The sequence below is a fragment of the Canis lupus genome, chromosome 16 (assembly GCF_048164855.1).
Source record: "Canis lupus baileyi chromosome 16, mCanLup2.hap1, whole genome shotgun sequence".
In the NCBI taxonomy this organism is placed as follows: domain Eukaryota; kingdom Metazoa; phylum Chordata; class Mammalia; order Carnivora; family Canidae; genus Canis; species Canis lupus.
In genome coordinates, this window is record NC_132853.1 from 35,694,327 (window position 1) to 35,716,539 (window position 22,213).

At 41.7% G+C, this 22,213-nt stretch overlaps 1 protein-coding gene across 4 annotated transcripts in view; it reads left to right on the forward strand.

The window, feature by feature from the left end:
- ZNF652 (zinc finger protein 652) overlaps window positions 1-20,072 on the forward strand; it is a 65,599-nt gene extending 45,527 nt beyond the window's left edge. For 3 of the 4 annotated variants that reach the window (XM_072780157.1, XM_072780159.1, XM_072780160.1), the window contains 4 exons: window positions 206-353; window positions 716-831; window positions 1,295-1,439; window positions 10,950-20,072. In XM_072780157.1, coding sequence (XP_072636258.1) covers window positions 206-353; window positions 716-831; window positions 1,295-1,439; window positions 10,950-11,461 — 921 coding nt within the window. In that variant the 3' untranslated portion in view covers window positions 11,462-20,072. Of the gene's footprint in view, window positions 1-205; window positions 354-715; window positions 832-1,294; window positions 1,440-5,268; window positions 6,049-10,949 lie in introns of those variants that run through there. The other variant, XM_072780161.1, reaches the window with a different exon arrangement.
- The last annotated feature ends 2,141 nt before the right edge of the window (window positions 20,073-22,213 follow it).

Sequence of the window (22,213 nt, forward strand, 5' to 3'; positions counted from 1 at the left end):
CCCAAAGCATCTCTAAAAGATGCATCTTGAAAATAGAACATCCAGATGTTGATGTTGGCATCTGGACTCCTTGGAAGATTGGCATCTGTTTGGATTCTGGTTCTTGTGCACGAATCTAAAGCATGCCCATTTCATCAGCCCGTAGGCAGCTGTGGGTTTCTGTGAGCCCCTGTAAATAAAGATTATTTCTATTTATCCTGCTCAGTGTGTTTCCTGTAACAAATCATTCAAGAAACTCTGGTCCCTTCATGAACACATCAAGATTGTCCATGGATATGCAGAAAAGAAGTTTTCCTGTGAAATTTGTGAGAAGAAATTCTATACCATGGCTCATGTGCGGAAACACATGGTTGGTAAGTTCCTCCTGCTGCTTTTCCCTCATGCTTATAATTGTTTCTTGTCCTTTGGTGTGTTTTATGCTGCAGATCGGGCAGGCTCTGAGGAACAGCCTTGGTTTCATCAACTGTGACTTGTTGAGACCAACTGCAGCATGTCCTCACTAAGTGTCACCCACCTGCACGGGACAGTCTTCCACCCCAGGTTTCTTTCCCGACGATGTTCTTTTTCTCTTCAGAACGTTACTATTAAGGCCTCACAAATTAAAGTATAGAAAGTTCAGATGGCACAATTACCTTGCAGCAGGACAGAAGTCTTTTCAGTCAGAGCTTTTCTTTTCTGTGGGCTTATTTTGAGTGTAGTGCGTTCTGTGTTGCAGCACACACAAAAGACATGCCATTTACATGTGAAACCTGTGGAAAATCGTTCAAACGCAGCATGTCCCTCAAGGTGCACTCCTTGCAGCATTCTGGAGAGAAGCCCTTCAGATGCGAGGTAAGGAATGCGCCGCCCCCCAGGCCCAGGGCTCGGGACAAGCTTTTATCTCCTTGGTGAAGCCCTGAGGGAGAGATGTGTGAGAGACAGGCATGAGGCTGCGTTTCCAAGACCCTCTAGATGAGTTCCAGGTGCTGTGTGTCACCTCGCTGCCAGGTAGAGAGAGGTCATCTTTAACCCGCTCCTGACCCTCTTAGGCTAGGTTAAACCTGGGAATAACACATGAAGAATCCTTTTTCTTCACTCAGTAAACCAGAGAAGTTGGGTGTACTTCCATGATAATCATTTGAGAAAATTTCCCTTTCGTTAGTAACTGACGGGCAGACAGCAGAGCCAAGTAGTTGACACAGCACGTTCTGTTCTAAGTGTGGAAAAGAACCCTAATCTCAGAGACTTCGTAAGGGTGGGCTCAAGTAAAGCTACTATGCTTGGCACTCAAAAATCTCCACTGTGTCCAATGCAGAACTGTGACGAAAGGTTTCAGTACAAGTACCAGCTACGCTCCCACATGAGCATCCACATCGGGCACAAACAGTTCATGTGCCAGTGGTGTGGCAAGGACTTCAACATGAAGCAGTACTTCGACGAACACATGAAAACACACACTGGTAAGAATTTCTTGGGAAAAGTTCAGATATGTCTCAAGCACCTGTTGATGATCACCTGTAGGTCTGTTTATGTAAAAAAACAAAAGTGCATATTTGCACTCTGAGTGCAAATTCGACTTGAAATAAACCTAGTGTATAAAAATACAGATTTATTATCCTGAAAAATTGGGTTTTCATAACTCTGTTCATTTTTTTAAAAGGATTATTTGTGAGACCTTTTAACTGGGGGTTCCTTCAAGACATTGGATTATTTACTTAGGGCTCAGGATCTTCTGAAATTGTACACAGCTTGTTTTGTGTATGTGCCTATGTGATTTTTTTTTAATTTTTATTTATTTATGATAGTCACACACAGAGAGAGAGAGAGAGAGAGGCAGAGACACAGGCAGAGGGAGAAGCAGGCTCTATGCACTGGGAGCCTGACGTGGGATTCAATCCCAGGTCTCCAGGATCGCGCCCTGGGCCAAAGGCAGGTGCTAACCCGCTGCGCCACCCAGGGATCCCTGATTTTTTTTTTTTTTTTTTTAAGGAAAGTCTTCTGGACTTTAAAAACTGAAGAACACTGCTTTAAATAGGATACCCTCTTAGTTGCTTAAAGTTTGATTGAATTGGGTTTCCCCAAAATTACCACTTTTCAGGAACAACTCCCATCAGATGAGGTTAAATCATATTTTAACCGTTTAGTGTTTTAGAGGTTTTCGTCCTAGCATTGATGTGAATCTTGTAGCTTCCCCTGTAAATACTGTGTCGTTGTATCTCAGCCTTAACTTGATATTCCGGGATTAGCTATCTTTGTACAAATTGAACAGTATGAGCCATTTTTCAGGTTTCTAAATAAAATCATAGCCATAGGAGTCTACATTCTGTTAGTCCACAGAGTAGCAGAGCTAGAAAGAACCACAATAGATTATCTTGCTTAGCCCCTTGCTCTTTTTTTTGCCCAACCAGAGGTGAGGAAACTCCGTCCTGGTTCCTATCCAAGGAAGAATGCCTGCCTGGTGGGCTTCTTTCCCATTCAGAGAAGAGAGCAGGGCACCCTTCAACTTTAAGGATTAGTCTAGATGAAGAGTCATGAGGGGAGTTTAATTAAATAAATTAACACCTTAAAGGGTAATGAGAACTTTGAAGCCTAAGTGGATGGACGGCAGGATATATCAGAGTTATTAACATATTCTCCTCTTATAATTTAAGAGTTCTGAGTTGCTTTTAGGATCCCGTTTTTTGTTGTAAAGTAGGAAGCTGTGGAACTAGATAGAAAATAAGCTTTTTTGAAGGCAAAAGCTGTGTCATTTTCACACACGATTATCGGGACGTGGCAGGTGCCCCATGAGTGTTTGCTGTATGATTGGAAGGAGCGTGGAACCACTGAAACCTCTGCCTCGGCAGTCCCCTCCTCTCCTCTGCGTGTCTTCTGGACATCTCTTTCCCGGTTCCCTCTTCCCTCCTCCTTCTGCCTTTTGTTCTCTTTCTTCCTTCCTTTATGTCCTTCTTTCTTTAGACCCTTAAATGTCCATAATATGAAACCAGAGTATATATTTTGTGATTAACACATTTGTTGAATAAAATTTTATTTTAAATATTCTTCTTTGACCAAATTGGCAAACTCAACATTTCCTATTTCTTCCAAGGAAATATTGGCCATCTAATATCCTTCTCATTAAAAGAGTGTACATACTTAACAAAGTATATTAGAAAATATGAAAGTTGAAAATAGAATAAAAATGATCATCACTGGGGGCACCTGGGTGGCTCAGTGATTGAGCGTCTGCCTTTGGCTGAGGTCGTGATCCCAGGATCCTGGGATTGAGTCCCGCAGTGAGCTCCCCACAGGGAACCTGCTTCTCCCTCTGCCTATGTCTCTGTCTCTGTGTCTCTCTCTCTGTGTTTCTCATAAATAAAATCTTTTAAAAAATCATCACTGAAAAATCATTACTGTTAACATTTTGGCATACATTTTTAAAAAATACTTTAGTTTCTTTATACACATATAGATTGATACTATGTATAAATGTTGATGTATTCATGTATATAGACATAAGACAAAAATTGGGTCTTTATTGAAACTGGCTTTTCCTTTTTACTGTATTATGTCCTTAACAGCAATATTATTTTAATGGTTGTGTGATATTCCTTCTGGTAAATTTGTTGTAATAATAGCCACCATTTATTGTGCACGTATGTGCCAGGCCCTATCTTAAGTGCTTTACATACATTGCCTCATATAATCAATGCAACTTTTACAATAGTCCTATAAAGTAAAGGATGTTGTTTCCATTTTATTTAGCAAGTTCCTTATTGGACATTTAGATGATTTCTGTTTCCAATTTTTCTACTGTTACAAATAATACTGTGATAAACAGGTTTGTGGTTAACATGTCTGTGATTATTCACTTAGGACAAATTCCTGGAAATGTGATTATTAGGGCAAAGAGATGTACACATTTTTAAGACTTGGTGGTATGTATTGCAAAATAACATCCACATGCACTCTTACTAGCTGTGCGTGAGAATACCCATTTCCCCAACCCTTTCCAGTGCTAAATAAAATCCTTGCTGATTTGATAGGTGGAAAATGGTTTCTTATTGTATCAATTTGTATTTAGTTAGTAGCTAAATAAGATTGGAATTTTTAAAAATACTTTATTTATTCATGAGAGATATATAGAGAGAGGCAGAGACAGGCAGAGAGAGAAGCAGGCTTCTCACAGGGAGCCCGATGTGGGACTCAATCCCACGACTCCAGTATCACGATCTGAGCCCAAGGCAGAGGCTCAACCACTGAGCCACCCAGGCACCCCAGATTGGACATTTTTTCATGTGCTTACTGAATGTTAGTATATTTTCTTTCCTGAATTGCTTGCACTTTTTTTGTATTCACGTTTCCATTACAGTGTTTGACTTTTTTGTATTGTTTATAGTAACTCTCTCTGTATATTTACATATACTGGACTTTGTTTAACACCAGTATTGGGCAGCCCCGGTGGCTCAGTGGTTTAGTGCTGCCTTTGGCCCGGGGTGTGATCCTGGAGACCCGGGATCGAGTCCCACGTTGGGTTCTCTGCATGGAGCCTGCTTCTCCCTCTGCCTGTGTCTCTGCCTCTCTCTCTCTCTCTCTCTCTCTCCCCCCCCTCTCTCTTTCTCTCTCTTTTTTTGTCATGAATAAATAAATAAAATATTTTTTTAAAATCTTTAAAAAACAAAAACACCAGTATTAAAGTTCTTTCCCCTGGTTTGTCATCTGCCTTTTAATATTGCTTGTAATGCTCAAATGGGGAAAGTAGCTGGCTAATGGGGTTGGACAGACCTGGCTCTGCCATTCACTACAGCCTCTGTGAGTCTCTGGTTCCTTGGTATTAAGTAAGGATGACAGTACTACCTGGGAAAATACAAGAAGTGTTAGCATTAAAGAAGAAAAGAGATAGCTCTTTTAAGGCTGGATGCAACCACATTTAGAGTATGTTTTGTTGGGGATTAAGGCCATCACAGGAAATGCCATTGAGTGGGCTCTTTCTTTACAGTTAAAGAGAAGTGAGGCAGACCTTGTCTAGGGAGTCTGCCCAGCCCTGAGGCAGTGTTTCCTAGGACGGTGTGGACTGTGGGATGAATTCAACATAGAACAATTGCTGATTGATCTTGTACCAGGTATAGCGCTAAGTGCCTGGTGACACAAGGATGAATTCAGACCTGGTTTTTGCTCTCAAGGAGCTTACAGTCCAGGGACAGTGATGGCGGTGATAATAATCATAATCATAATCATAGCAGTACTAAAATGTATTGAGTGTCTCCTATGTGCCAGATACTATTCTTTTTTTTTTTTTTTAAATGATAGTCACAGAGAGAGAGAGAGAGAGAGAGGCAGAGAGAGAAGCAGGCTCCATGCACTGGGAGCCCGACGTGGGATTCGATCCCAGGTCTCCAGGATCGCGCCCTGGGCCAAAGGCAGGCGCCAAACTGCTGTGCCACCCAGGGATCCCGCCAGATACTATTCTAAGTGCTTTCCTTGTATTTTCAATTTATCACAATCACCTATTATTATGATCTTCATTTTTCAGATTAGGAAACTGAGGCTCTGAGATTAAATCACTTGTCCAAGGCAGTCTGACTCCAGAACCACATATTTTAATGATTCTAATATAATTTAACATAGCAAGCCATAAAATGGAGGGATATGCAGGACATCATGAGGGCAAAAGCACCATCCCAGAGTCTGCTTTTCAGCTTCCAGAATGTGTCCATGCACTCAAGCAGATCAGGATCAGAGGAATTGATGTGTGTTAAATAGTCTTAATGATATATAAATAAAATTGCTGATTTCTTAATTTACAGTGAAAAAGCTGAGTGGCAGATGGTTCAGAACTCTTATTTCTTTGGTCACCATGTTCTTTGCCTAAATAAAAATCTATATTAGAAGCTAAATTATCATAAGATTGGTAGGAACAGGGCATTACAGCAGAGGAAGATCACTGAATGATCTTAGTGGTGAGTACCATACATCCTCAAATCCAAGAAGCCACCCCTTGTAAGACAAACTTAATTTGTATACTGCTAATAAAATGCTGCAAATAAAAAATGGCATGCCATCAAGTATAAGGTATGTGTCAGTTTCAGAGATGTCAATATGCCAGGGAATGCATGTCTTAGAATTAATAAATATTTATTTATGAACATTACTAAGAATTACTAAATTGGGCTACTGTAGTGAACGAGACTGAAACATTGCTGGGCTCACAGGGCTTGCAGACATGCTGCTTAGACATACAAGGCATAACACTGGTTCACTGAGGAGCACATAGCAAGTACACAGAACTAAATGAAGTTGGCTAGAGTTTGGTGGATGTCAGAGTGGCCAGGCAGGAAGTATGATGAGACATGATACTGGAAAGCAGTAGGCAGGTGCCAGGTCACCCAAAACCCCATAAGCCATGTAAAAAAGTTTGGACTTTATCCTAAGGACAGTGGGAAGGTTTTGAGTGGCTTTGAACAGATTGTGACACAAGTCTGAAAGTTCACTCTGGCTACCATGTGGAGAATGGGCTAGAAGACAGGGAGCGAGAAGAGGTGGTAAAACCAGTCAGATGGATGTCGCAGTAATCTAGGGGAATGAGGATGATGATATGGACTGTGGTGATGGCAATGGATGAAGTGAGAGCAATACACAAATAGTGTCAGATGAACATAGTGACTGACTGGATAAAGGTGGTACGGGAGGGGGAAATCAAGGGATAGTCCCAGGGTTTGGATCTCGAATGCCATTTGTCAAGATAAAGAACAGGAGAGGAAGGGGCAGATTTGCTAAGTAGGATAATGAATTGAATTTTGCACTTGTTTGTTTTGAGACCCCTACAGGACCTTCAAGTGGAAATACTATGTAGGCAGTTTGCAAAATGGATTTAAGCTAAAGACCTGAGAGTGGTTTCGGCTGTATATATAGATCTACAGAGTTCTGATCACTGCTCGAGGATATTTGTACTAAGCAGACTGGAAGTCAGCACTTGTTCGCTGTACCAAACAGTGCACCAAACAACTAACTAGCCAGCCAAATTCTTGTTCTTTTCTATCTTCCCTATAGACTCTCTGCCTTCATGTGTAACATTCTTTCTTCAGACTCATTACAGTACTGTTGCTTACAATCAGCTTCGCTTTGTGTATAATGGTTCGGTCACATCCTTAGATGTATTGATGTTGATACAGATACTTTTCTAGTTACTTTCATAGACTTAGCTTTCATGTATCTTCCAGCAACCCATTTACCAGCTCTTCCTAAAGTAGGACATTGTGCAGGTGGTTGGTTGCAAGTGTCACATCTTTATTTTTCCTGTTTCAACCTCACTGTAATTTTACCTTGAGGTTTCCCAGAGACCTTAACATCACTCATTAGTATGATTAGGAGATGTGGCCTGATGAGTAGTGAGAGTTAGAGGTAAGTGGGACTGTAGGCTTACATCTGGAACAACAAATGCAGAAATTTTGGTAGGACTTCAAGAAATGAATAAGAGATTACTGAGCAATAAAAAGGACCCGCTTTTAATTTGAATCCGTGGATTTGTGGTAGGTGTCTTGTTTTTTAAAGATTTTTAAATTTTTATTTATTCATGAGTGAGGCAGAGACATCGGTAGAGGGAGAAGCAGGCTCCCCACAGGGAGCCTGATGTGGGATTCAATCCTGGGACCCCAGGATCACGACCTGAGCCAAAGGCAAACACTCAACCCCTGAGCTACCCAGGTGCCCCTCTGGTAGGTAGGTTCTAATAGTTTTTGGCCTTTCTATGGCAAATCATTATAGCCCAGAAGACTACAAGTGAGCGATGACTAGAAATTCAAAATTTGGTCCAGGTTGGAGCAGGCAACAGAAAGTTAATGTCGGGGCAGCCTGGGTGGCTCAGCGGTTTAGCGCCACCTTCAGCCCAGGGCCTGATCCTCAAGACCTGGGATTGAGTCCCATGTTGGGCTCCCTGCATGGAGCCTGCTTCTCCCTCTGCCTGTGTGTGTGTGTGTGTGTGTGTGTGTGTGTGTGTGTGTGTGTGTGTCTCATGAATAAATAAATAAAATCTTAAAAAAAAAAAAAGAAGTTAATGTCCATAAATTTCAGTAAGTTTACAATGAATATGTACTGTTTGTGAATGCAGGGTCTCGTGTGCCTGAGAAGTGATTAATGAATCAAGTGGATCAAGTGGAGAGTCTTTGCTCAGATTAGACTAATAATTCAGAGAGTGAGTCCTTTGGCTGTGTTTCCATACAGCTGCTGGGAGTAGAGTACTAACTATGGGGAGTCCAGGAGGGAGAGGCCCAGTGGGATTAGAGAGGTTGTCAAATTTAGATGTGCTTTTAAAATATATATATATAGGGATCTTTGGGTGGCTCAGTGGTTTAGCTCCTGCCTTTGGCTGGGGCCATAATCCTGGAGTCCCGGCATCGAGTCCCACATCGGGCTCCCTGAATGGAGCCTGCTTCCCCTTCTGCCTGCGTCTCTGCCTCTCTCTCTGTCTCTCATGAATAAATAAATAAAATCTTTAAAAAAAGTACTGAGTCTCTGAAAAAAGATGCTAAATAAATATAATTTTAAAAAATTATACATGGAAATCGTGTTTATTTGAGAAAAACAAAGTGCACGTAAGCATAAAAAAATAAAATATCACTCATCATCCCATTACCCAGAGAGAATCAGTGATATTTGTTGTAGTTCTTTCCATATTTTTTATGTCCATTTTTTTAGATTTCATTTATTTATTCATAAGAGACACAGAGAGAGGCAGAGGCATGGGTAGAGGGAGAAGCAGGCTCCCTGTGGGGAGCCTGATGTGGGACTCAATCCCAGACCCCGGATCACACCCTGACTGAAGACAGATGCTCAACCACTGAGCTACCCAGGCGTCCCTCTGTACCCATTTTTTTCGTGTTAGTAATTCTATTTCTATACTTCCATAGTACTGTTTCTAATCGCGCTTTCCATCAGATGGGTATGCCATGTTGATTCAGTTGATTCTGTTTAACAGAGATTTGAAATTCTTAAGGTAATTGGAGGAAATGGATAAAAAAGGAAAAAAGGTGAGCTCTGAAGTTATCAAGAAAGTTGAATATGAATCACAGTGAAGAGCCTACCACCAGCAGCAAATGTATAATGAAAAGCTGAAAGATAAGCAAAATATGTTAGAACCTAGTTCTGGTGATTACAGACAAGACTAATTCCTCCTGACTGCACAGTCTAGTCTCTGGAGGAAGCAAGGAAAATTCTAGCTTCCACTGAAGAAGGGCAATGGGAACTGTCAGTTTTCAAAGGCAGAGAAAAGAAATGAGTACAATATGGGTGAAGAGGTGTTCTCTCCTCGCGTACGGAGGGGTCCCAGAATGTAGAACAGTAGGGATGTTATTTCCCTTCATACGCACAGGGATGCACAGAGCTTCAATGTGGGAAGTGCCTGTATTTTATGTGTCAAAAGCACACTTCAGGGGATCCCTGGGTGGCGCAGCGGTTTGGCGCCTGCCTTCGGCCTGGAGCGCGATCCTGGAGACCTGGGATCGAATCCCACGTCGGGCTCCCAGTGCATGGAGCCTGCTTCTCCCTCTGCCTGCGTCTCTGCCTCTCTCTCTCTCTCTGTGTGACTATCATAAATAAAAAAAATTAAAAAAATAAAAAATAAATAAATTTTCCTTTAAAAAAAAAAAAGCACACTTCAGGATGGAACCAGACTGCAGTTTGAAATCCTGGCTGTCCTCTAGCTGTAGAACTCTGGGCAAGTTTCTTAATTTTCCAATCAGTAAGATCGGGATGACAACAGCTACCTCATACAGGCTGTCGCTGTGAGGATCACCAAAGTTCATAGATGTAAGTAGTTAGAATGGTACTAGGCACACAGGAAGGCTCCAGCACCATAGCTATTATTTATACTGAGTAGAGTGAGGACAGAACGAAAGGGAATGGTAACTGAGGTGAGGTGCCAGCCTCTTGCAGCTGGAGTTACAGTAAAGGTACAAGCTACATACACTGAGAATTGATGAAGGAATTAATAAATGCAAGCATATGTTACTGAAGCACATGTACAGAGGTACTCACCACAGCAATCTGCATGAAAATGATTAATGGTTGTATATGTTCAGAAACCATTTTGTTTCCTCCCTATAGCCCAGGTAGAAAAGCAGGTGGACAGCATGGAACCGTATGGTGGTCCAAAGGAAAGTTAAGGGACCCTAAAAATCAAGCCCTTATTTCCTGTCTAGATGCCTTCAGAATTATGAAATATTGTTTCCTTTTTGACTCATGGACCCATGCTTCTCAACCAGGGCCAGTAGCGCCCCTGCCAACCCTCCCCACACCCGTGAACATTTGGGAGTGGTGTAGGAACATTTTTGGTTGTCAGAATCTCTTAGAGGCAGTCAGTAGGCTGGTGCCAGGAATGCCATGTGTTCTTCAGATATGCCAGGTAGTCCCAAATAATGAAGAAATTGCCTGCAGAAATGCCACTAGCTCTCCCACTGGGAGCCACTGCAGCATAAGATTCCTGGGGACAATGAGCCATCCAGCCTTTTCCCAAGTCCAATACCAAAAAGTAAGCCACATGCTAAGGCTTATAGGCAAGTAGACACGAAGAGACTTATTTGCTCCACAGGACATTTTAGCAGTCTTTCTTTTGCTTGGAATTCAGAAATTGCTAACAGACGAACTTTGCCTAAATTTAAGAGGCAGAGATACATCCGTAGCCTTAGCTGCCTTGCGTGCAGGAGAACAATTTGAACAGTTCTTCATGTCGGATGTGAAGGATCACTACTGCCTGAGTCTTTTTTTTTTTTTTTTTTTTACCATGCCCAGATGGTAGGTTGTATGTAAGTTTTACTCCTATCTGCTCTTATTTGTTAAGTCCCAGCTTTGGGGGAGACTCTTTTTATGACCCTTAGAATATAATATACCATAAAGGAGAGGAGAGGTAATCTCCTCGTTAAATATGAGGACTAGCGTGAGCACATAATCACCGCCTAGGATGTTAATCATTTTTTTTGTGTCTGTGTTCATCTCAGGAGAGAAACCCTTTATCTGTGAAATCTGTGGCAAAAGCTTCACCAGCCGCCCCAACATGAAGAGGCACCGCAGAACTCACACAGGCGAGAAGCCCTATCCATGTGACGTGTGTGGCCAGCGGTTCCGCTTCTCCAACATGCTGAAGGCCCACAAGGAGAAGTGCTTCCGGGTGACCAGCCCCGTGAACGTGCCGCCTGCCGTCCAGATCCCACTCACGAGCTCCCCAGCCACCCCGGTTCCTTCTGTGGTGAACACCCCCACCACCCCCACCCCTCCAATCAGTATGAACCCTGTGAGCACGCTTCCCCCGCGGCCCATCCCCCACCCCTTCTCACACCTCCACATCCACCCGCACCCTCACCACCCACACCACCTTCCTATCCCCCCAGTCCCACACCTGCCCCCACCTCCAGCTCTCTTCAAGAGCGAGCCTTTAAATCACAGAGGCCAGGGTGAGGACAACTTTCTGCGGCACCTGGCAGAGAAGAGCAGTCCAGCACAGCACCATTAACACCCACCTCCTTCCATGCACAGTTCCCCATGAGCTGTGCCCCCGTGTGAGTGTGCAGAGGGGGAGTCGGCGAGCCTTTCGGTAGCTGTCAGGCTCTCCCTCGCCTCCACCGGGAGCCCCGTCATGGTCTTGGGGAATCAACACATCAAGAATGAACGAGACTACCCTTGAGCTCACGGAGGGAACGGTCATCTAAACCAGGGGAACCGCGGCACTAAAGCCCAATATGCGTGCATTTTCTGGTGACTTTTATAAATTTCAAATACTCAGACTTGTGGAATTTTATAATTTCATATCAGCTGATGAGGTATGCTTGCTTTTATATTCCGGACTTCTCCTCAAAGAGGGGACAGGCCCGGTTTCCTTTGTACTAATCGGGAAGGCTGTGAGATTAATCCAGAGCATTAATTGTATCACTGTGTATCGTTAACAAATTCTTTGCAGCTTTCGGTGCTGGCTTCAGAATTGAGCCGGCTGCGTTTCCCAGTATATCCAGCATTATAGAGAAAGACGGGAAGTTTCTTTTTGTGTAGCTCTCCTAACGCACTCTTTATTTTACTACAGAAATTATTTTAGAGTTTTTGTATAGACTTCTTTAGTGGTCTGTTTCTAAAATGAAATGTATTTCAATAAGCGGTGTAATTTTTTCAGTGTAGCTGGGCCTATGTTGTAAAATAGGAAAAAAATTTTTTATAATCATCAAAATGTGATTCTTAAAGATGCATATAACTTCTATCGTTCAAAGTTATTCTTACATCCGTACCACTCAAAGGTGCTTCAGAGACTAGCTGTATCTGAAAGGGTCTCCAGACACCAGCTTACTGCACAGTGAGGCTTGGCTTGCAGAACGTGGCGAAGTCCTTGCTAGCTTTTAAACCTTGGCTTCACACTCAGTGTGTCAGCACGTTAGGCTTGTTGACACGCTCCTGTCCTCCATGTTTCACTTGGTTTGGTTACCATGTTAAATGGGATGATTTGCAGGGAGCTGGACCTTTCCCAGGGAAGTCACCTAGAGCTTGCAGGTATTAAAAATCGGAGTAGAGCTGTTCCCCATCAGGAGGCGGCAGCAGTGGGGATTGTTTGCTCTCACTCGTGTCCGTTTCTCATTCTCCCCAGAGCTTGGTTGCGTTCCACCCGTGGCAACGACAAGTGGAAGTCTCAGAATACACTGCTCGCTTTGAGGTTGCTGTATTTTCCTAGAATGGTTGTGACATGATAAAATAGTACACTAAAATCACAAACATGATGTTGCTGACAGTAGCTGAGAAGCTGGGATGAGAACAAATTGACTATGAGCTTTTAAATATCTGTTCACCTATGGATAGATCCACGACTTTGACTATCCTATCACGGTTTAAATTGTAGCAAGGGAAAGAAAATTCCTACATTGTGCTGCCCTGTTCTCTGCAGATAATTATGTGACAGTGGTGTTCACAGGCAGTGAGAGCAGCATCTCTAACACCGTTAAGATAAGTTACTTTTTCAGGTTTGAGAAGCTTCAAAAGAGCATGATCAATCAGGAGCTTACATAGAAAAGGCTGACTAGAAGGGCTAACCTATTGCTCATATTTAACTGATTAGATTTCTCCAGACTCTATATAGCTAAAAATTGTGGTTTGGTTTTTTTTTTTTTTTTTTTTTCCATCTCAGAGAATTGAGTTCCAAAGCTGGGTCTGCTTTTTCTCCCTCTTCCTCTGTGTTTTAATGTGGACATTTCTTCATTCTTCTTTCCTCAGGCTCTTAGATCGTTGCCTAAATCAGAACCCTGGCTTTATTTATTTTTAATTTCTAATAGTAAATGTGCAGATATGCTTCAAGCACTTTCTGGCTGATTAGCTCTGTGGTAGGAAAAAATGGAACTCTCAAGTGAGGTCAAGTCCCTATTTTGTAAATATCACATTCTCTACTAGCTTTTTGGTTGAAAATTTCCTCATTTTTTCCTTCCAATTACTGCCTTTCGTCCTCTGTAATGAGCATAGGAAAATTTTTGGAATGAGGCAGAAAAGTATCTCAAGACCTACTTTTCTTCCTGTTTTTGGATGTAATTTCTAAAGAATGTTATTATTTTAAATCTTTGTATACAGTTTTTGCACCCAGGTACCCAAACTAATAAGGAAAGTTAATTTCTTGTTTGTGACTGTTACTTCTTTAGTGGCTGCTTCCCCTTAACTCCACAGCCTCCTTCCCGTTCCATGACAAGTTTGTAGATGGATGTACACCTTCATGTAGAGATATCATTATTCAGTGGCCAAGCCTGTAATGTTAAAATGGTTTTTTTAAAGATGTAAATTGCAGCTTAGTTAATTGGCTATAGTACCTTATTTTATTCTACATAAACTTACCGTATTGGGCAGCAATTCTGAATTCTAGTCTTGAGACCATTAAATCAACCATTTTATGAAGTGTACTATAATCATAAACTGGAAAATTCAGGTAGTCATATTTGATTTTTCATCCAAGTGAATATAGCCATAAGAAAATGCCTACTACATAGGAAAACCAGTATTAAGCAAATAATCACCACCACCCTTAACAGAAGCAAAAAAAGATTTTTTTTTTAAATCAGCATTGTCACATAATACAGTTCATAGTGAAACGTATTATGGAACAATCTGGAAACTTCTCGTTTCTTTTTTCCCCCTACATAAGTATCCCTTCCCTGACTTGGGATTTGTGGTCTTCAGGAACACTGCTCAGAACATAATGACTCCTCGCCAGTGTCCTATCACATATAAATAATGAAATGCATTAAGAATATTCGCAACATTCATGCTTCTGAATACAACAACTGCAGGATTAAGCCTTAAACATATGTGCATCAGGTTTAGCACGCTCAAGACTCACACTCAGGGTTGGAAATTTGATTGGGGTCCTTCACTAAGAAGAAAGTTGCATTCTGTGGTATGTTCCCTCCGACATAGAGTACAGCAACCTGTTACTTCAGAACTTCATGCCTGCTCACCATCCATTTATGAAAAAAAGAACAGGGGAGTTTGAGTGCTTAGCCCTTACCTGTCCTTCGTCTTTTAAAGACAACAAAGGCCGCAGTTCAGCGTTATATAGATATCCAGTTGAGGCTTTTTCTCATTACTTGATTTTACCATTCTTTAAAGGCTTGTATCACTGGTAGGGTTAAGTCTTACTCAAGGAAAGTTCTCAAGGGCTTTCTTGAATTGACATTGCATTTTTTTATTATTCTTTTTCTGTTCTGTTCTCATAGATTGGTCATTCAAGTTTAAATTCTTCCTTAGCCTTAACGAAAGGCTGCTTGCTACTTTCTCAGACTGAGGCAGGTAGGCTCATATGGAGTTAGATTTTTTTTAATTTGAATGAAGAAAATAAGATGAGCAGTTTAAAGCCACGTAGCTTCATCTCCGCATATATTTGTGAATTGATTCTTATTTTTAGCAAGCAGGGAGTCTCCATGTAAGACTATGGAAGTTCAAAGAAATCTTTGCAAATCAGTTATGTCTACTTTCACAGTCTACCATTTACATGAATTGTCCTAAATTAATGACTGAGCATGACATTACCATGGTTGTACCACCTTTTTAGAAACTACATTTGTTGGAAGTACCTTTTCATAGTGGTTAGAAGGCTCCCTATAATTTGATTGTCCCTCATATACTAAGTGAAGGCAAAATACGCTAAAGAGATGCTTGTCAACTTTGAATTTTCTAGTTCTTGAAATTTTTCTCAGTACTTAACGTTTGTCGAATGGATATATATGTTTAATTTTTATGTCACTGGAAGTTTTAAATTATGAGAAGATCGGGCAGATAGAAATCCATTGCCAATGATACTTATTCTCCCCATCTTGCAGATTTCAGGCAGTGAAACAGAATGGTAGGTGGGATTTTTTGTAAAAAGAAGAGGAAGATGAAGGAAGAAAACAAAAGTTAGGGAAACCCTTCTGTTTGAACTACTGTATAGAAGTGACAACCTTTATTACATTGCTGATCCATATGATGAACATTTCAGTGCTGTTCTAGACTATGTGGGAAGTATTTCATGAAAAGGGTATAAGTTACATTTAAGAATTTTATCAACTATTCTACCATTACAAAAAACAGCTTGTTTAGAATTCTTCAGACAATAAAATTGAGCAGATAAATACTGGATTTTAATTTCTCTTTGCCTAAACCAAGATAGGAAATTTCCCAAAAGATCTTTTTTTTTTTTTTTTTTTCAGGAATGAAAGGTCATTAGCCACTAGAGACAGTGGCATTTTTATGCAATAAGAACAACCGAACTACCCTGCTCCTGTCATCTGTAGCATTTATACTAAATAACAATGGCCTTCCAGCCCTGGACACTACCTCGATAAAGCAAACCAGAGATCCTCTCCACACTTTCTATGGAAGCCATAAAAGTTGCCATCAATATGTCCACTTTCATAGTTCTATACTTTTATACTCTTTAGACTTTTTATAGACTCTATGATCAGATCTTTTTGTCTTAGAGGATAGGTTTTGCAGGATTCAAAGGAAAAGCAAACTCCTTGGTTATCCCAACTTTGAAGCTTTTGCTTCAGTAAATTTGTTTAAAGAACCAGATAGTGTACCGTTTTTCCAATTCTTGATTTAAATCACAGCTATTTTGCAGAGTGGCATATCCAGAAAACAGACTTCTCTTTCTTATTCCCTAAGTAGAAGCTATATTTGTTGTAAGAAACTACTTATGAAGTGGATTTCTACTACCTTGTTACTCTATGTATTACTCGATAATATATGTATTGTCACATCATTCCTGGAGTTGTGTTTATTTCCTGTGACAGATCAGTGAGTCCACACCACCCCACAACTCCCCATTAGCTCACTGCAGCTCCATCTTTCACTCTGTTCTTGAGTGCCTTCAAAAAGCCAGCATCCCGGAAACATTCTTTCCCTGGTCTAAATCCTACCTCTGCTTATTTCATTCTCCTGAAGTGTTGGAAGTCACCCTTATTCCAGTTGGTTGGGCTCTACAAACTAGCTAGACCCTTGGATGTGAATTCTGGACCTACTCCTGTTCTGTCTCCCTACATCACTTGTAGATTATGTTTTACACTTTTGCTTCTATCTTATTTCTTGACCTATTAAATCACTAATGATGAAAGGTTTTATCCTTACTCCTCACTTTCTTTTCTTTCACCAGAAGTGAGATGTTCCTTTAAAGTTAAAGGTCACAGAGCACTTCTCTTGGATATCATCTCCTCATCGTGGGTCTCCCTGAATGCCTCCCCTTTCTGACTAAAGGATCTTGAACGCTGCTGTTGCTGCGCCCTGCTCCTACATGCCCTCTCTCTTCCAGGAACGTTCCAGAAGATTGTGCCCATAATTCTAGTTTAGTCCAATGAATTTAAAATCACTCTCTGGGTGTATCAGAAGTCTATTAGCTGTCCTTCTGCCTTTCTCACCCACCTGTCCCTCAGAAATTTCCAGTTACCTTCTTTCCTGTCCCTCAGAAACTTCCAGTTACCTTTTTTTCTAACTTGTTCTCATTAATTTTTAAAGTATGACTAATACATAATATATGAAGGATGTAATAAAAAGGGGTTGCAGTGTGTTCTCCATGTGATATGAGCACCTTATTGATAAACCATTGTAGCAGTCGGCTAATCTTTCACAGTCAAAACTGATGTGTGTGTTGTTGTGCGGGTCTCTTGCCTCCTGTTCAATTCTCCTCCAAAGCTGAAAACAAATAGAAAAAAGAACTCTTTAAAATGAGGAAATTGGGTTGCATTTTTTTTTTCTTTCTTCTTTTTTTTTTTTTTAAGGAAATGAAAGCTATTGAGTATTTTGGTCTTAGAAATTTTTCCTATCTGACCAAAAATGCCATGTCCCTTTTTCTTAAAGTTAATAATACTAATACTCAGGTTTTCAAGACTAATAACCACACAAAGTGGGAGTCTATGAAGGCAGCTGTTAATAAATTCCTAACTCCTTTTGTCTAGCAGCAGTATGTTATTTGATGAGATAGTGCAAAATTATGAGAATTGGTTATGTTTGGTAATGAATACATTCAAGACACCTGAAAGCCTCCCTGGCTCTTTGGAATTTAAAGACCAGCTTACAAAATGCAAAAAGTAGACTACAGAAATAAGCAACAAGAGTTTTGTGTTTTAAATACTTTTTCATTTTCATTTGCCCTGACAGCCCCCGTTACTGGCCTGGAAGTTTGCCTCTTTCCTTGTAACTGGCTACCTAAAGTCTCTGCTTTGAAATGTATGGCTTCTCTTCAAAGTCACAGGCAGTACAGCCAACTGGGGAGAGGCATGGCAGGCTTTCACCTGGATGGGCCACATCCCTAAGACTCACTGTTGGCGTGTTTCAAGTCTTCTCTAATAGGGCACACCTGGTGCAGGTATCAAAGGGCCATTGCTCCTGAGAGGTGTCTGGGTCCATTTCACAATATTCGAGCTTCTCTAGTGAGATCAGAGAGGTTACAAATTACTTAGAAACAATTTGGGGGGATGCATAAAAAATGGTGGTAGGGCAGAAAGGGATGGAAGCTGAATTTTGCTTCAGTCCTAAAGGAAATTTAATGCTCACATTCGTTGGTTTTGATCAGCCAGAGAGCCAATCTCTGACTCGAATGTGCCAAAGAATCAAGTTGTTTTTGAATATCCATCTCCTCTGAGCGAACACAACTTCCTCCCTGCCTGCCTTTTACAGGTGAAAAGGGACCAGGTGATCACAAGGGCAGAGACAGAGAAGTCACATCACATCCTGCATAGGACTCAAGGCTGTGTTTAATTGCATTTGAAAGTTCATTATTTTAGAATCTCTTACACTCCTGGAAATATCCTTTCCTAATTTCCTATTAGGAAATATCCTAATGAGTTGATTATCCAACTCATTAGGTTTTTCCAAAACGTAAAAAGAAGGAGACTGTGTGGCATGATTTTGGTGTTTACTTCTAAAGTTGTATCCCAAAGGATATATCTGCAGCCTCTGAAAAGCGGATGAATCCCTCTCAATCTTCATTAGTTTCAATATGCATCTTACTCTTTTCTTGTCAAGGGCTGTGGGATTCTCTTCCATCAGCAGTACTGGCTTTGTCCACAAGAGAGCAACAAAGTACTTTAGCTTCTCCATTCTCAAACTTTGAAAGATCCTGCTGTAAAGTCTCTCATAGACTATCCTCTCTTGGCTCAGTGCTTATTTATAGATCTTTGTTTTTAAGACATCTTCCTTTATTACTAAGTCCAGTAGTTGCTCAGCCTTCAGGATGCAAAGATTGTTGAGCGGTCACAGGTCCTTGTGGGTTCCGCATCTTAATTATCCGCTTTAAACAATGATGCCCTGAGATGGAAAGCCCCACCCTTGGGGGCACAGAAGTGCAGAGCAGGAAGGCAGCCCTTCTTTCTTACACATCCTGCCAGCAGTGCAGGGGGATCACATCTCTGAGAGGGACAAGAGCAGCAGGGCTGACTGGAGGTTGAAGGGGGAAGTGTCTCTCACCTCTGCTCCAGGGGATGTCTGGTACACCAGGGAGCAAGTCCTGGGTTAGGACTTGTCCTGGGGCCCGTGACCTTCATTGGTGCCCTTACTACGAGGTTTGTTCTCACGGCAACATCTTCCTCTCAAGGGGCTGGCTGGTCAGTAGTAACTGGGGGCAAACACCCGATAGAAACCGTTTACCCTGTAGAGGCAAGAGGCATCTGCACCTGGAATGGCCTTCTTACCGAATCTCTGCCTGGTTCCTTTTCCTGCCTGGCTAAGTCTGACCCACTCCCACACTCAACAGCAAAACTGAAGCTGTGATTGGTTTAGGTAACAGGTGGTCAGGTGTAACTTGTTGGTTATTTTTGTTTTCCCCAACAGTACTGAAATCACTTGCACTTTTCCTCATTTCTTAAAGAAAAGAAAATCCAGTTTGCTTGCCAGGAATCGTTTAGCGTTAGGTTTACAAAGCTTGTTGTTGAATGTTGAACATTTGTCCAAAGTAGTTTGACAAAACAGAAGCTGCTTGGTCCCTGTTCCGCCTGCTAGGTCGCAAGGATTAAGACCATGTGGCTGGGGTACTCGTGTCAAGTCCAGAAGGGGGCAGTGTCCCTCTCCTACCTCTGCGAAGACGTAATTGAAGGTCAAGTTGGACTCGCGTTAGGGCAGGTACCTCTCTTGCTGCAAAAAAAGTTTAGAGGAGTCTTTCAGTTGGGGAGGTGACAGGTAGGTAAGATGGGATCTCTTCAGATGGGGAAGATACGGGGGAGAGAAGAGCTCTTGGCCCCAGGCAGCTGTGGCGAGGCAGAACCAAACTCCCCCTGAATCCCCAAGCTAGCCTAGCTTCCCTGAGTCATCTCTATTCCAGCATCCTGTCAGATCCCTCAACGTACTGATTTTCCCCTTGTGTTAACTATACCAATATTATTTTTTTAGCAATTGAAATGCACTTTTTTATTTCAACTCAATCATGATTTTAAGTATAAAAAATTTATAGACTGTTAAAACTACTTTTTTTGTGTATTTTTAACCACTCAATGTAGCATTGTCTATTTTATTCTTGTGAGACTCTGGTACAAGGTGTGCCACTTCATGATATTTCCGACATGCTGGGCCTTTGGATGTGTACGGTAACAAACTTAATGCTAATGTTCAAAGTAAAAAAAAAAAAAAAAAAAAAAAAAGTAACCATATCTGTTTTGTGTCTTTCTTAACTTCCTTTCTTCCTCACCCTCTGTCAGCGACATTCTGAGGTCTCCTTGCTCAGCGAATTGTCCTTCCCCCCCCACCCCCACCCCCGCCCCATGAGACAAACAGTCCTGATCTGCTGTCATCCGTGGCCTTTGGTCCGGCCCAGCTCACAAACCCAACAACCTCCGACTTCCGACCTCCATCTGAAGGATGACATGGTTCCAGGTCTGCAGGCCACAGTTAAAGTGACTGGTTCTCATCTGCCAGGGTTGCTTGCCTCAGTGCCTATTGGCTTTGGTAAACACTACCCTGTCCAGTTGCATGAAAGTCTGAACATACCCTGGAAAACAGTATTTGAGGAGATGATCGTGTTGAGATTTAAAGCAGTCTGAAGAAAAGGAAGCCCAGATGGAAAGAGCTTATTACCAAAGTAACTTTGGTGAAAAGCAAAGGATCAGAATTACAGCACTTGGGCTGAGGTTCTTCTTCCTCCACCTACCCCCATTCATTCGTCCTTGAATGTTCGTTGCGTGCCCAGTATAAGTTGGGCACTGATCTAGCCACTGGGAGTTCATGTGGTAAACAGGAGGGAGACCCTGTGCTCTTGGAGCTCATGTCCCCAGTGGAAGAAACTCAACAATAAACAAATAATGACCTAATACAGCGTCAGGTAGCGAGATGCTGGGTGAGGCTTCCCTCAGAACTATTACCTTGGCCAACTGGAAGATCAACTGTTTTGGGTCACAAGCCTTTCCCTCGGGGGATCCACCCTGTTTTGTTCCCGCAGGAGGATTCCAGGAGGGAGTAGAAGGATGTAGGAAAGAAATCTTACTGTTCAAGTTCCCTTTGTTTAAGGCCTCATAGAATGGTACAAAACTGTCCTAAATCATAGAATTACCATTCTTGCTCTTTATCATCTCGAAACTCTGACTCATGAACTAAACACACTTTTTTTTTGTAGATGTAGATACTCCCCCACCTCAACATATACTAAATCAGTGGCTTTCAAACATTGACTGTGACCCATAGTAAAGAAATGTGTCTTTTCATTACTTAGCTAATCAAATATACAGATCTATAAGTATATTTATTTAAGTGAATTAAAAATTCAAGATGAATCTCATTAAGTCCCACCTGCAATTTGAAGAATCCTGTTCTAGAGCAGTGTATAATGTGTATTATTTTATTCCAACAGCAGCCTGAATTCACTTTCATACAGAATTAGTTGTAACTGGAATTTCCAACATCTTAAGCCTTCCGTGTTTCTATCCTGACTAGATCCCAACTCTGAAGCTCCCTACACAGATTAGCCCACTGCTTACTCCAGCTCCCTGCAGTGGAAATGGTTCAAAGTACAGGCACATTGCGGTCCTTTCTCCTGGGGCCTGCACCTCACTGCCAGTACGAGAGTAACTGGGACTACAGTTGACCCTTGAACAGCATGGGGGTTGTGGGTGCTGACCCCCCCGTGCAATCACAAATCCATAAATAACTTCTGACTCCCGTGCCCCAAACTTAACTATTAATAGCCTGTGGGCTGGAGGTCTTACGGATAACAGTCGGTTCACATATATTTTATATATATACTGTATATACAGTTTTACTATATTCTTACAATAAAGTAAGCCAGAGAAAAAACGTTACTAAGAAAATCATAAGATGGGATGCCTGGGTGGCTCAGCAGTTGAGCGTCTGCCTTTGGCTCAGGGCATGATCCTGGAGTCCCACATCGGGCTCCCTGCCTGGAGCCTGCTTCTCCCTCTGCCCTCTGCCTGTGTCTCTGCTTCTCTCTCTCTGTCTCTCTGTCTCTCATGAATAAATAAATAAAATCTTTACAAAAAAAAAAAATCATAAGAGGGACTCCTGGGTGACTCAGCGGTTGGGCATCTGCCTTCGCCTCAGGGCATAATCCTGGTCAGGAACCAAGTCCTGCATCGGACTCCCTGAAAAGAGCCTGCTTCTCCCTCTGCCTATGTCTCTGCCTCTCTCTCTCGGTCTTTTATGAATGAATAAATAAAATCTTTTTTTAAAAATCGTTAAGACAAAATACATTTGCAGTACTGTACTGTTTCCCCAAAATCCACACCTATGCAATTCAAACCCATGTGGGTCAAGGGTCAACTGTACTTCATGG